The sequence below is a fragment of the Capricornis sumatraensis genome, chromosome 5 (genome assembly GCF_032405125.1).
Source record: "Capricornis sumatraensis isolate serow.1 chromosome 5, serow.2, whole genome shotgun sequence".
Lineage (NCBI taxonomy): Eukaryota > Metazoa > Chordata > Mammalia > Artiodactyla > Bovidae > Capricornis > Capricornis sumatraensis.
In genome coordinates this window covers 66,274,084-66,286,825 of record NC_091073.1, presented here as the reverse complement: position 1 = coordinate 66,286,825, position 12,742 = coordinate 66,274,084, and the positions used below count along the sequence as shown (strand labels likewise).

General features: G+C 34.9%; 1 protein-coding gene across 2 annotated transcripts in view; it reads right to left on the bottom strand.

Moving 5' to 3' along the window:
• The window catches only part of HERPUD2 (HERPUD family member 2), a 36,825-nt gene that overhangs the window by 11,508 nt on the left and 12,575 nt on the right, over positions 1–12,742 (bottom strand). Inside the window, exons 3-5 of one of the 2 annotated variants that reach the window (XM_068972913.1) lie at positions 8,241–8,318; positions 4,839–4,952; positions 2,229–2,383 (exon numbers count right to left, since the gene is read on the bottom strand). In XM_068972913.1, coding sequence (XP_068829014.1) covers positions 2,229–2,383; positions 4,839–4,952; positions 8,241–8,318 — 347 coding nt within the window. The remainder of the gene's footprint in view (positions 1–2,228; positions 2,384–4,838; positions 4,953–8,240; positions 8,319–12,742) is intronic. The other variant, XM_068972914.1, reaches the window with a different exon arrangement.

Genomic DNA, 12,742 nt, shown 5'->3' with positions numbered 1-12,742 from the left:
ATTCAAACCAAGGCAGGCTGACTCCTGAATCTATACATTCACTAAGCTATACTGCCCTCCTGATTTAAAACTAACCATTATTTAAGGATTTTACCTTTTTTCATCTTAATACTCATTTTTAGCAAAATAAACACTATTTCAGATTTTTCTAATCTGTTTTATATATTTCTAAGAGCTAAATGCCTTTGCTCCAAAGTCTGTAAAGAAATTATTAATGTGTTTCCAAGATATCCATGGTCTTATTCTGAAAACATGCGACTTCATATACTTTAATACAGAGTATATATTCACTGTGTAGATACTTAATGCTAGTGAACTGTGCACTTTAAAAATGCTTTAAAAGGTTTATTTTATGCATATTTTCCCTTAATTTAATAAATCAAGAGTTAAATATACATATTAATATATTCACTGTAAATATGAGAAAGAGTTAAAAAAATTGTGCAGACATAACTATTGTCAACATATCATTATATATTCTTCAAGGTTTATTATATCCATTCTCACTTTCCATCACTACCAACATATTTGGTAAAATATTAGTAATAGCACTCTGAATAAATTGAGAGGAACTGAGCTATTTTATTTTGCAAAAAAGACAGAAAAGGAATCACTGTCGTAAGACAAACTATTTTAAGCCACTATTCTACCATGTAAATCGTGACAATACTTTTTTACAAATAACAAAGTTCCGGTTTATAATAATCATTTTCTGAAAACAAAAATAGTTTCATGAGATGCTTTATAAAAGTCTACAATCAGCCTTACTAAACACTTATTTTTAAAAGAAAAACTCAAGAATATGAGACAAATGAGTCTTTTTAATATTTTTCTATATACTCAGCTTTGTTTTTCTACATTAAGAATTGAATTAAGTTTATAAAATTCAAAGTAAAAAGCAGCCATATGCTATTACATCCCCTTTGGCATAACAGTTAGTGGCTACTCCCTGGTTGCGTCACTTACTACCATTTTGGGGGGGTCCTAGCCATTTGCTTATTTCCAGCCTCCACCATAGATCTGGAGCACTGTCACACACACCACAGCACAATACACAACGCAAAACAACTATCAGTAACTATTATTCCTGTTTCCTTTACTTCAAAAGTACTCCAGTTTCAGACATGACCCAGATTTAAACTGTATTCCCCAAGATCCTCCTCTCTGAGCTGTCCACAGCTGCTGTGGCTGTTGGCTGCATTCCCCCTGGAACTGCCTAACCCAAGAGACCTATAGTAATTGCTAAATATAAGATAGCCATAGCAAGCTTCTTGGGTAAACTCCTCTTAAGAAGTCACTCGATAACTTGCAATGGTTAGCATATCTTCATAATACATCACCATAATACTTATCACAATACTCTGTCTTAATTGTTACCAAGCCTGGCTGATTATAAACACCAGCAGGACTTTTAAAAAACAGATTACTGGGCTCTGTACTCTTCCAAGAACACCCTTATTCACCCATCTGTTCTCCAGAAGACTAATTTGAGTAGATCTATAGTGAGACTGGGGCTTCCCTGATGGCTTAGTGGTAAAGAATCCACCTGCCAATACCCAAGATGTAGGAGATGCAGGTTCAATGCCTGGGTAAGGAAGATACCCTGGAGGAGGAAATGGCAGCCTACTTCAGTATTCGTGCCTGTAAAATCCATGGACAGAAGTGCCTCGTGGACTATAGTCCGTAGGGTCACAAAGTTGGACACGACTGAGCACTTGAGCATGACATAGTAAGATTGAGTAAAAACAAAAATTTTAGTTACCTAGATCCTTGCTATTCAAACTATGGTCAAAGCATCAGAAGCATCAGCATCACAGCGGAGCTCACTGGAAATACATAATCTCGGGCCCTGTTAGACCAACTGAATCAGAACCTGCATCTTAACAACATCTCCAGGTGATTAGCACAAACATTAAAGACCGAAAGGTACTGCCCCAGACAATTCTAATGTACAACCAGCTTTCAAAAGCACTGTTCCACGGAGTTCAGTGGCAGTCCAGTGCTCTCACTGCAGAGGGCCCAGGTTCAGTCCCTGGTCAGGGAACTAAAATCCCACAAACCACACAGGACAGCCCCCCAAAAACTGCTACACCTAACCCTCTAATTCACAAAACATATAATCAGGTATATGAATAAATTTCAAATGTACTTTGATTAGTGAAGGGCGCTACCATGAAAGTCTGGAGTCATAGATTTTTAAGAGGACCAAAGCTATCGGTTTCACTCACCCTTGCATTACATATGGGACCTGATGACTCTGTGCTGGGTCAGTTTGTGCTTGTGGAAGGGTTCGTTGCCTCAATCCTTCTGAGGAAGAACTGGCAGCTAAAGTCAAGGTTTCTTGACTGGATGATGGAGTTGATGATCCTGACTGATCTGAACTCTACAAACAAAAATGTAATTATTTTTTTCAAGGAGATTTAATTCATTATAATCACAATATTATAGACACATTACTAAAAATGCATCTGTGAAATCCCTCTGCAAAGAATGAATTCTAGAAGTTTACTGATTTGACTTGTGTGCCCAGCATAATAGGTATATTTATTTATATATATAGGTATAAATAATTTAATTCTCATGAGACTAAAGAGTTTAGAAAATCAAAATCCATTAATTATACAATAATAGTCCATTTCTCAACTATAAAAGGCTGAGTAGTAATTATATACCAAAAATAGCATACAAAATTTGTGAAAATTAATGCATGCAAAGCTCTTTTCATGATGCCTAACACATAAGAAGTGTTCAATAATGGTACTAATAACTGTATCACTTAAACAGTTAATATGTACCAGCTACTGTATAACATGCCATTAGTCATATACTGGTTTAAAATACTGAAGAGCATGCTAGAATTTGGTGTTAACTCTGACATTAACAAGGAACATAAACTTACAATTCACTTAACCCCTAAGTCACAGCTTTCCTATAAGAAATGAGATGGAACTAGATTTTCAAGATTCCTTCCAGTCCTAAAATCCTACTAGTTTAAAGATACTACCAACAAATACTGTTTTTTTTTTAACAAAATAAGATACCAAACAGAATTTTTAAATTCTCATGCATTAATGGTGTCAGAAACTTACAGATTCAACAACTTCAATCAACATAACCCCTTGAAGACCACCTCAATTTGTTGCTGTTTGAAAATAGTTTGTCAAGTGTTTTATGTAAATTTAAAACACAATTACAGTTTATATAAATTACCTACTTTAAAAAACTGGATACAAGATAATTTCAGCATTGTTCTAAGTTTTTAAAATCACATTACTGGTACTGCCTTCCTATTTACAGCATCTCTTTTTACATGTCTACCTTTGTTAGTCCTGCCATGTGAAAGGTCCTAAGGACCTTTGAAAAATTAACAAAAGCTTTAAAATGTTATTCCATACCAAACAGACGCCAAATATCTTACTAGGGAGGCTGATTATTAGGCACACAACTTGGAAAGGCTTCTTTTTTGGCAAGATTTTGTATTAAATGGATGATCAAAATACGGTAGTCACTAAAAAAAATTAATAAAAGAAAGGCCTAGCCATTTGACAGCACACCCTAATTTCTCTAGAACTAATTATTTCTGACCTTATTATATAACTTTCATGAACAGATTTTTAAGACATTATCAAATCCCAATGAAATTTATCAGCCATAAAAAAATTAAGAGGAATTCAATTTCATTCTCCTTTGATACTTCTTAGGTTTTTTATAACACACCTCTGAAAAACTGAATATATATTATAAAGAAATGAAATCATGGCTGAGGAACCACCAGAAAAGGGAAAAGAAAGTTCTCTGTCAGCAGAAACTGGAGCAACACAACTGTTCAAAGACTATTAACAGAATTCTATGCCAGTGCCAGGGTTTTGTCCCTTCTTATGCAAGGTAGGAAACATAGAAAGACTCTTAGGTTTATCGAGAAAACAAATTTCAGTTTAGTGAAAGCTGAATTCCCATGACTAGTACTAGAAAATACTTACCATTGAGGCTATGCTAATTAAAGAGAGCAACTACAAGATCTAGCTTCTTAAAGAAGCAGTTAACAATCAGTCTCTCATTATCACCCCTGCCATTCATCCCCTCCTCAAAATTCTGGCTAGATTCCTGACAAGAAGGAAAGTACACTTAGCAGTACAAAAGATCCCTACCCAGGAAGCTTGAAACAAGGTTCCCACTCAACCAGTCCTTTTCTTTCACCTCCAAAAGTGTCACATAAAGCTTTTACAAAAGGAAACCAAAAATAATTTAATATAAAAGAATTTGAACAGTATAAAAAATGTCTAAGTTGAAAAGTTCAACTAGTTTTTTAAATTTCCAAAACAATTTTAGGAAGTTGGAAAAATAAGGAGGGAAAAATGAATACTCAAGTCTGAAAGAACTGGGTACATCAAGTAATTATTCCTCCCATAGTCGGAATATATACTCAAATCCAGTCATTTTATAAAACAATTATTGAACAAGCAATCTTCTTTAGCAAACTTAAAGTTTAAATAATTTAATCTACCTTGATTAAATATAATATACAAAATACCTTAAAGAGTTTATATTATATAACCATATCATAATTTTGTCTTTTCAGTATTTCAGTAATTAAACCCCTGAAAATTGGCTCTATTACTGACCTGCCATATAGCAAATTATAACTCATGGGCACAGGCTTCAAGGGATTACACTGTGTACTGGATCTCTAAAAATGAAGTTTAAATGATTAACTTAAGCTGTTCACAACACAGTCTCACCACCCACAAGATCCAGTTGTTCTGTTTTCAACTTAGTTTTTAGAGGCAAGAAGGGATAATCAGAAAACTTCAGCATTTACTCTGCCCAAAACAACTCACAGAATTGCTGTTGGATGCCAGTGCTTCATGACTTTCTCTATTGGTGCTGGATTTTGGAGAACTGGGAGGAGTCCGAGAGGTACATACTAGATGAACCATATGATACTCATCTTGCTAAAATTAAAGAAAATTACATTTAAAGGGTAGTACTAGAAAGTACGCAGCTCAACAATGTCAGTAGCTAAGCAGAAATACTGAACTCAAAACTTAAGTTTCTTCCTACCACAGCCGTTTTATTAGTAATAAATTGTCACCTGCACATAAATTGGGATCCTTCTGAATATTTCTTCCATGCTTAGAAAACAGTCTCAATACTCAGGAACTACTATATGAAAAAAATTATTATTTTGTATACCAAGCAAACACTGCTGTAAAGTTGTGTCAATGCAACCTATTATTTCAGTATAAAAACACTACACACATTAATATCAGCACTGTGACAGTCACATTGAAGTTTAGGCCTACAAACTTTGAATAGTAAATGTTTTCATTATTTGAAAACTTACAGTGATAAGGAAGCTCAAATAACCTCACTCTAATCTCATCTGTCTGAATTTTAGCAATAGTATTTTATTTTTTAAGCCAAAAACTGGTTTCATCTCTAACACTTATACACAGATATAGAGCATATATTTGAACTATATTCTGTAAATATTCCAAGTGTGTCTCCATAAATCTACAACTATGAGTGAAGGAAAATACTCTAAAAATAATTAACTGGCATTTTAGCTTAATGATTTCATGAGTATATTTATCATAGGCATAAAGCAAGTAAACAAGGTAGAGTAAGGAGACGCAGAGACGAACAAGGATGGCGCAACAATTTTAAAAAATCAGAAAATGACTTTTTAAAAGGGGGGGCGCGGCAGGAAATAAAGAAAAGATGCCCAGTTGTGAGAAAGAGAAACAAAGCTCTAGGAATTCACCATCTTCCATAAACAAGAACTGTGCTTAATTCTGAGGTGAATCCAAGAAAGGGCAGGAGTCAGTCCCCCCCCTAAACAGACTCACGATGTTGTTCAAAGAACAGACTGGGGCTTCCCTGGTGGCTCCGTGGTAAACAATCTGCCTACCAATGCAGGACACCCGGGTCTGATCCCTGATCTGGGAAGACCCCACAGACAGCAACTAAGCCCACGCACCGCAACTACTGAGCCTGTGCTCTAGAGCCCAAGGGCTGCAGTTACTGAAGCCCGCGCGCCCTGGAGCCTGTGCTTGGCAACAAGACAAGTCACCGCAGAGAGAAGCCCGCACACTGCAACTAGACAGTAGCTCCCACTCTCCACAACTGGAGAAAAGTTGGCACAGCAATGAAGACCCAGCAGCCAAAAACAAATAAATTTAAAAAAAATTTTTTTAAAGAACAGACTAGCACATTAGAGCGCAATTAGAGAAATATATAAATCAGTCTTTTGCACAAAACTGAGATGCATGAACTGTAACCGTTTATGGGTTTAGAGGAAGAAGTTAATAGGAGTTAGAATACTAAAGAAAGGCATTCCCAGAAATAGCATTACATGAGGTACACCAAGCAAAGCAGGTAGAAAGGATGCCTGATTTACAATGTCCCCTTAGCTTGGGAATACAGTAAAAAAAAAGCATCCAAGTGTAAAATGTTCATCCTTACAAAACTAGTTTCAAAGGTCATATTAACCACAATTACCTCATAATATTTATTAACCTTTGGGGAATGTTTCTATAAAACATTTTATAACTAAACAGGTAAAGTTAATGACAGCATTTAACTGAAAGAAGTAAAGGGTTATACAGTTCAATGATTTGTTCAAACTGTAAACATACTGTTCGAAGTGTTCTGTGATAAGGGGCACAACAGTCCTTTGACTGAAGCTGGGTGGTTTTTGTTTGTTGTTGTTGTTGTTGTTGTTGTTGTTTTGGGGGGGGGGCTGGGCGTGGTTGGCATGGAGAGGCACATGTGGGATCTCAGTTCCCTGATCAGGGATTGAACCCGAGCCCCTTGCAGTGAAAGCACAGGGTCTTAACCACTGGACCACCACGGAAATCCCACAGCATTTTAAGTATTCTGGTTGGAAATGATTTCTGGTAGCAAAATCCTTTTTAGAAGTATGCATGTTCAGACTCTAGCTATCCTTGGGTTAAAATAATAAATCTATATTTCAAATAGCATACAGTGAAAAATGTTTTTAAGGATAAAACCAGGAAAGAAAATGAAGAGGTGGAACATAGCAGATTTGGGGGGTAGTAAATATTCTGTACAATATTATAAGGTGGATACCTGTCATTATACAGAAAGTACAATACCAAGAGTGAACCCTAATGTAAACGATGGGTTTGGGGTGATGATATCAATGCAGGCTTCAACTCTAACTACTGGAGCACTCTAATGTAGACTGATGTGGAATGCTGTTAGTGGGAGTAGCTGTGTATGTGCGGAGGCAGGAGTTAAATGGGTAATCTTCATACCTTCCGCCCAATTTTGTTATGAACCTAAAACTACTCTAAAAAATAAAGTCTATTAAGAAAAGAAAGAGGGGAGGATATATGCTACAAAAGCCAGTATTTTTGAGAGAGAGGGAGAAGTAGGGAGAGACAGACAGTGAGGGATGTTATTAAACCACTTTGGCAACCTGAAACTACATGATTAAAATGAAAATGACAGCAGGAAGTCACACTAGCAAAACTAAAATGTCAACTATCTAAACAGAAGGAATACACCAGTGTAAGGTTTTTTTAAATTTTCCACAGGTCATCATAAACATACACAAGAGCATAAAGAGATTAGGGATATCCAGAAAACACTGAGTTAAGTCAAAAATCTAAAGTGAAACCTAACAGCTATATATTCAATTCTGCTACATTCACAAGGAAAAAGAATCTCAAATGCAGAAAAATTCTAAAAGTATAAATTCCACAAATAAACATGAGCTAAAAGCTGCCATTAAAGTAACTAGTATTCTATCAAAAAATTATATTAAAATATATTTAACTCTTGAGTACCAGGATTCAAAGTTTGCTGATGGACCAAGTGGGCTTCCTTCTGTAATATTTGATGTCCCAAAATTAAACTCCTAACCCAAGTTAACGTGTATTAAAATGTTATGTAGTTTCATCAAAAACGGATTTAAGAGAGGGGACTGTTACCGGTCTACTTGAGCACTCTACTCCTGCATTAATGATAAGTGAATATGGCTTTCTTCCACAAGATAACAAATCCCTGAACACAAATATATAATGCTATTTCAGATTTAGCTATCAGATGGATATATAAAACTGTTAACTAATCAGAATCACCTATTTTGCTACCTAAAAGGGTTGATTTTAAGTGTCTAAGAACTAAATTGGTTGGATAGCAAAAGAAAGTTCAGAACATATCTCCTCTGGCACTCTGAGTAACTGGTATTGAATAGTGGTGGAAAAGCTTACTTTTCTGAGAATGTCTTTCAGCTGCAGATGATCGGGAAGCAGTCTGCCCGAATACACCAATCTCTGATCCTTCGTCAACTAAGAAACGGGATAAAGAAAAAAATTCAACTTTTTCTAATTATACAAATTGAAAGTTGGGAATAAGACGCCTTACTATGGGTAAAGTAAAATTCCCTTTCGGCACAAATAAGCAGAAAACTGACATAATTTAAGAATTTTGTTTTTCCAAATTCTATTTAAGACATTAAAAGTTCAGCAAATGGTAACATATCTACTGTAGATATAATAAAATACAGATAATTCCCAATTTATCTTTAAAATGGGGAAAATAGGTAAATTGGAAGTTGGTCTTTCAGCCATAATGCAATGCATGTGTGACTGTCATTAAAAACCTTCAAGACTATTAATGAGAAGGTGGCTGGCTTTCTATTAACAGTCAACAATGGGATAAAATTCCAAGGTCACCAGTGTTATTTTGCATTATTTTGTCAGTATTTTTAATCAAAAGTATACATAAAATTTATTTTCTACTTTAGTAACATCATGCAGGGTAATTTATCAGTTTTAAATTCAAAAGCTGTTTGGATATAGTTTACAGTTTTAGATAACTATTCTAGTTTTTATTATTTTTCCCATTCTCATGAATACCTTTTTACATTTTTCAAAAACACAAGAAAAACAAGCTCAAGTGCATGGAGAGCCAAGTGCCATCTCCATATACAACCCAAAATATAAAATAAATTCTGGTTATCTCTGCCTTATTTTGTACTTCTAATAAATCTGCTAAGTGCTCATACTACAAGCATTAGGTATTTAAAATAAAAACATTTATGTACAGTCCCCATAAGACCTCCTATTTCATCATGGAGAAACAGGCAAGCGTTCCTTGAATTCTACTAAAACAAATATTGGCTATATGGACAATTACTAAACATGCTAAATCCAAGTAATAACTATAACAATTTTCAAACAGTCTATATATGCAACATGGCTACTAGAAAAGAATCTTACATTAAAATTAACCACAGTAATAAGAGCCATTCTGTAGTTAAGATCTGTGGTTCACAGGTTCTTAGGTACCAAAGATCAAGAGAAGGTACAGTTGTCCTTCCAACTTACTTAGCTTTTTGGCATAATTTAATTTCCCCAGAAGTATTTTTGAGTGCACCATTCCGAAAATGCACAAATTCTTACATATAAACAACCAAATACAACACAGGATTTTTTTTGAAAAACTACATATCACAAGTCTTGAAACTTTAATCAATACATATGAACACTGAGTGGGGCACAATAGTAAATTATATAACATGAGTTAAACGCTAAGTGATAAAGACTGATTTAAGCCCTGATTTAACCCATCATAAACTATCAGTTCAAACATTTAATAAATACTCCTATGTCATATCATTTGATACAAAAAATATCAGTCTTTTCTTATGATTTTACTTTACTATTAAAATTCTCAAACACACACAAAGTGGAGAGAATAAAATGAAGCCCCTTACCATCTTTAGAATTCCCAAATACCCAGCTCCAACAATTATCAACATTTTGCTATTCTTGTTTCATTTACCCACCCCCATTTCATTTTTGGCAAGGAAAAGAGTTTTAAAGCAAACACCCCATATCATTTCTTTTCACATGTCAAAAAATAGCATGTATCTGTAGCAGTTGTTTTTGTAATTAACCACAATATTACCACCTTCAATAAAATAAACATTAATTGCTTAGTAAGTAATATCCAGTACAGTTCAATTTTCCCCACTTGCTCAAAAATGCCTTTTAAGGGATGTGTGCTGTGCTGTGCTGAGTCATTCAGTCGTGTCCAACTCTGTGACCTCACGGACTGCAGCCCCTGTCAGGCTCCTCTCTCCATGGGGATTCTCCAGGCAAGAATACTGGAGTGGGTTGCCATGCCCTTCTCCAGGGGGTCACTCTAACCCAAGGATTGACCCAGGTCTTCCACATTGCACGCAGATTCTTTACTGTCTGATGGTCTGTCTAAACCAGAATCAAACAAGGTTCACACATGGAACTGGGTTGTTACGTCTCTTTTAATCTTTCAACAGCTTCCACTTCTTTCAAAATTTTCCCTAGCTACTTGTTGAAGAAAACATGTTGCAGTCTGGATGTAAGTGACTGTGTCCTTCTGGTATGGTATAGTTTGTCCTATAGTCTTCTGTAAATGCAGTTAGATCTGGAGGGTTGATGAACTTCAGGTTCTTTTTTGTTTGACAAGAGAACTTCCTGTTGTATCACATCATTATTAGCACATGTAGACTCGGTGACCTACTTTTAGTCATGTCAAGATCGATCAGTGTGTTTAAATATTGTCAGCCTGATTCATCCCCTATGAAGTCTGCCATCAAACATTCACCTTTTTAATAACTTAGATCAAACTGCCTAGATCCATTATTTCATTAGGGGTAGAAAATAATTTTGACCTCTGCAGTCTGTAAGAGCTTCCTTGCTTTCGGGCACATAAGGTTCACCTTCCACGCTTCTTTTGCCAGGCCTGGAAACAGCCACAGTTCCAGGGGCTTTGATTCCTTTTAATAGGAAATGGCATCTAAAGACAAAATCTGGGGCCTAAGGGTACTTACGGTCACTTGGTATTATTTCTAAGATTCTTCAAGAGAGATACAAAATATGTATTTTTTGCAAAGGAGAAACTTAAACCCTGAGTGAATATTCATTTTTCTGATTTTAATTGAATGGTATAAGGTTTTTTTATTTACACATCTGTCACCCTGAAAATCTTTTTTACTAATGATATTAACAAAATTATGCCATTAGCAAAAGTACTTATGGGCTTTATCCTACTATGTATAATCTCATAATTCTGGATGAGGTTTAAGATTTCTTGTCACTTTTTCAGTCCTTAGATCTATCCTACTAGAGATATGTAGTCAAAATATAGTGTTTCAAAATTACTTGTAATTTTGTTAACATCCTGACATTGTTAAACTGTTTAGGAATTTTTTTTCTATTTAATTTTTAAAATTATATATAACATACACAGAAACAAAGGAAAAATTATAGAACAAGGTACAAAGAGGTTTAGCTTCTGTCCCCTACCCTCTTCCTCTGTAATTTTGAATCACCCTTCCATGGTTTTTTAACAATGTAACAAATGTGGATATAAGCATACTTATGTTTCCCTTCTTTTCTCACATAAAAGGTAGAACAGGATACTCACTCTTTAGTACTTTGTTTTCTCCCTTATTTTACCCTGGCAATTACTCCTTAGCAGTATAAAGATGTCTTCCCCACTCTTTTTGAATGCTCCATGACACAGAAATACTAAAGTTTACAACATGGATATTTGAATGTTTCTAGGTTCTTGTTATATACTCATAGTGTCCTTCTTTCATACTATTCATTTCTCTACATTCCCCCACCATATCCTGCAACATAGAGCTCTCTGGTGACCTTGATAAAAGCAATCTTGGTGGAACAGTAGGGTAAAAACTTAACTGGGATGTATTTAAGAGAAAAGGAGAGGAGTACAATTACAAATAGTGAATAGTCACAATTTATAAGGAGTTGTGCACTAAAGACAGAAAGGGAATAAAAGTAATAGCTGGAAGGGAAGGGAAGTCAAAAGAGGGTCTTGTTTTACTGTTTTGTGTTTTTGTTTTTTTAAGGAAAGAGAAATTACATGTTTGTATGCCAATAGAAATAATCCATCCTCAGGAAAGTGATGATGCAGAAGAGAAAAACAGAAAATTTCCAGAGCAATGTTCTTGAGTAACTCATAAGGGGTAAAATCTTGTGTGAAGGAGTTGAACTTAGAGAAGAATATGGCAGAGACAGGCGAAGAAATGTTAAGAAACTTGTACACAATCCCACTACCACCACTCTTTGCCTCAGCTTTCTTATTTAAAGAATGAGGGCAATAATAGTACCTATTTCACAAGGCTGAATTTTCACAATAAAAATGCACACAAACTTCTAACAGCAGAGCAGAACACTTAGAAAACATTCAATGAGCATTTGATACTAATCTCTAACAACTGCTTCTCTGACATGCAGTTTCATGAGGATCTAATGAGAGATTTTGTGACAGTATTGATAAGCTGTATGACCAGTAGCAGACTACCTTTGTTCATTATGTATAAGAACATGATTAGGATACTGCTAAATAGGTTTAAAGTTGCAATAACTATCAATTTAATGAATAAAAAAGCAAGCCCTATTCCATATTTGAAAAGCTTTCAAGAATCAGTTTAAAATGACATTTATAAATAACAAAAAGAAAACTTTTAATTCATTTCACCTTCTCTACATAGAAAAATATTTGAAATTAGTTAAAAAAAAAAAGTCAAGAAGTCCATGTGCAAAGCATAAATTACTTACTTTCAGATTTTTAGTGAAAGGATGTACTAAGTGGATGGGATGAAAGAAGTATTTATCAACTACTTCAAAATGTAAGAAAACTATGTATTAGCTGTTTTCTACATAGGTAATCATCATTTTACTATTAAACTGTAGCAGTA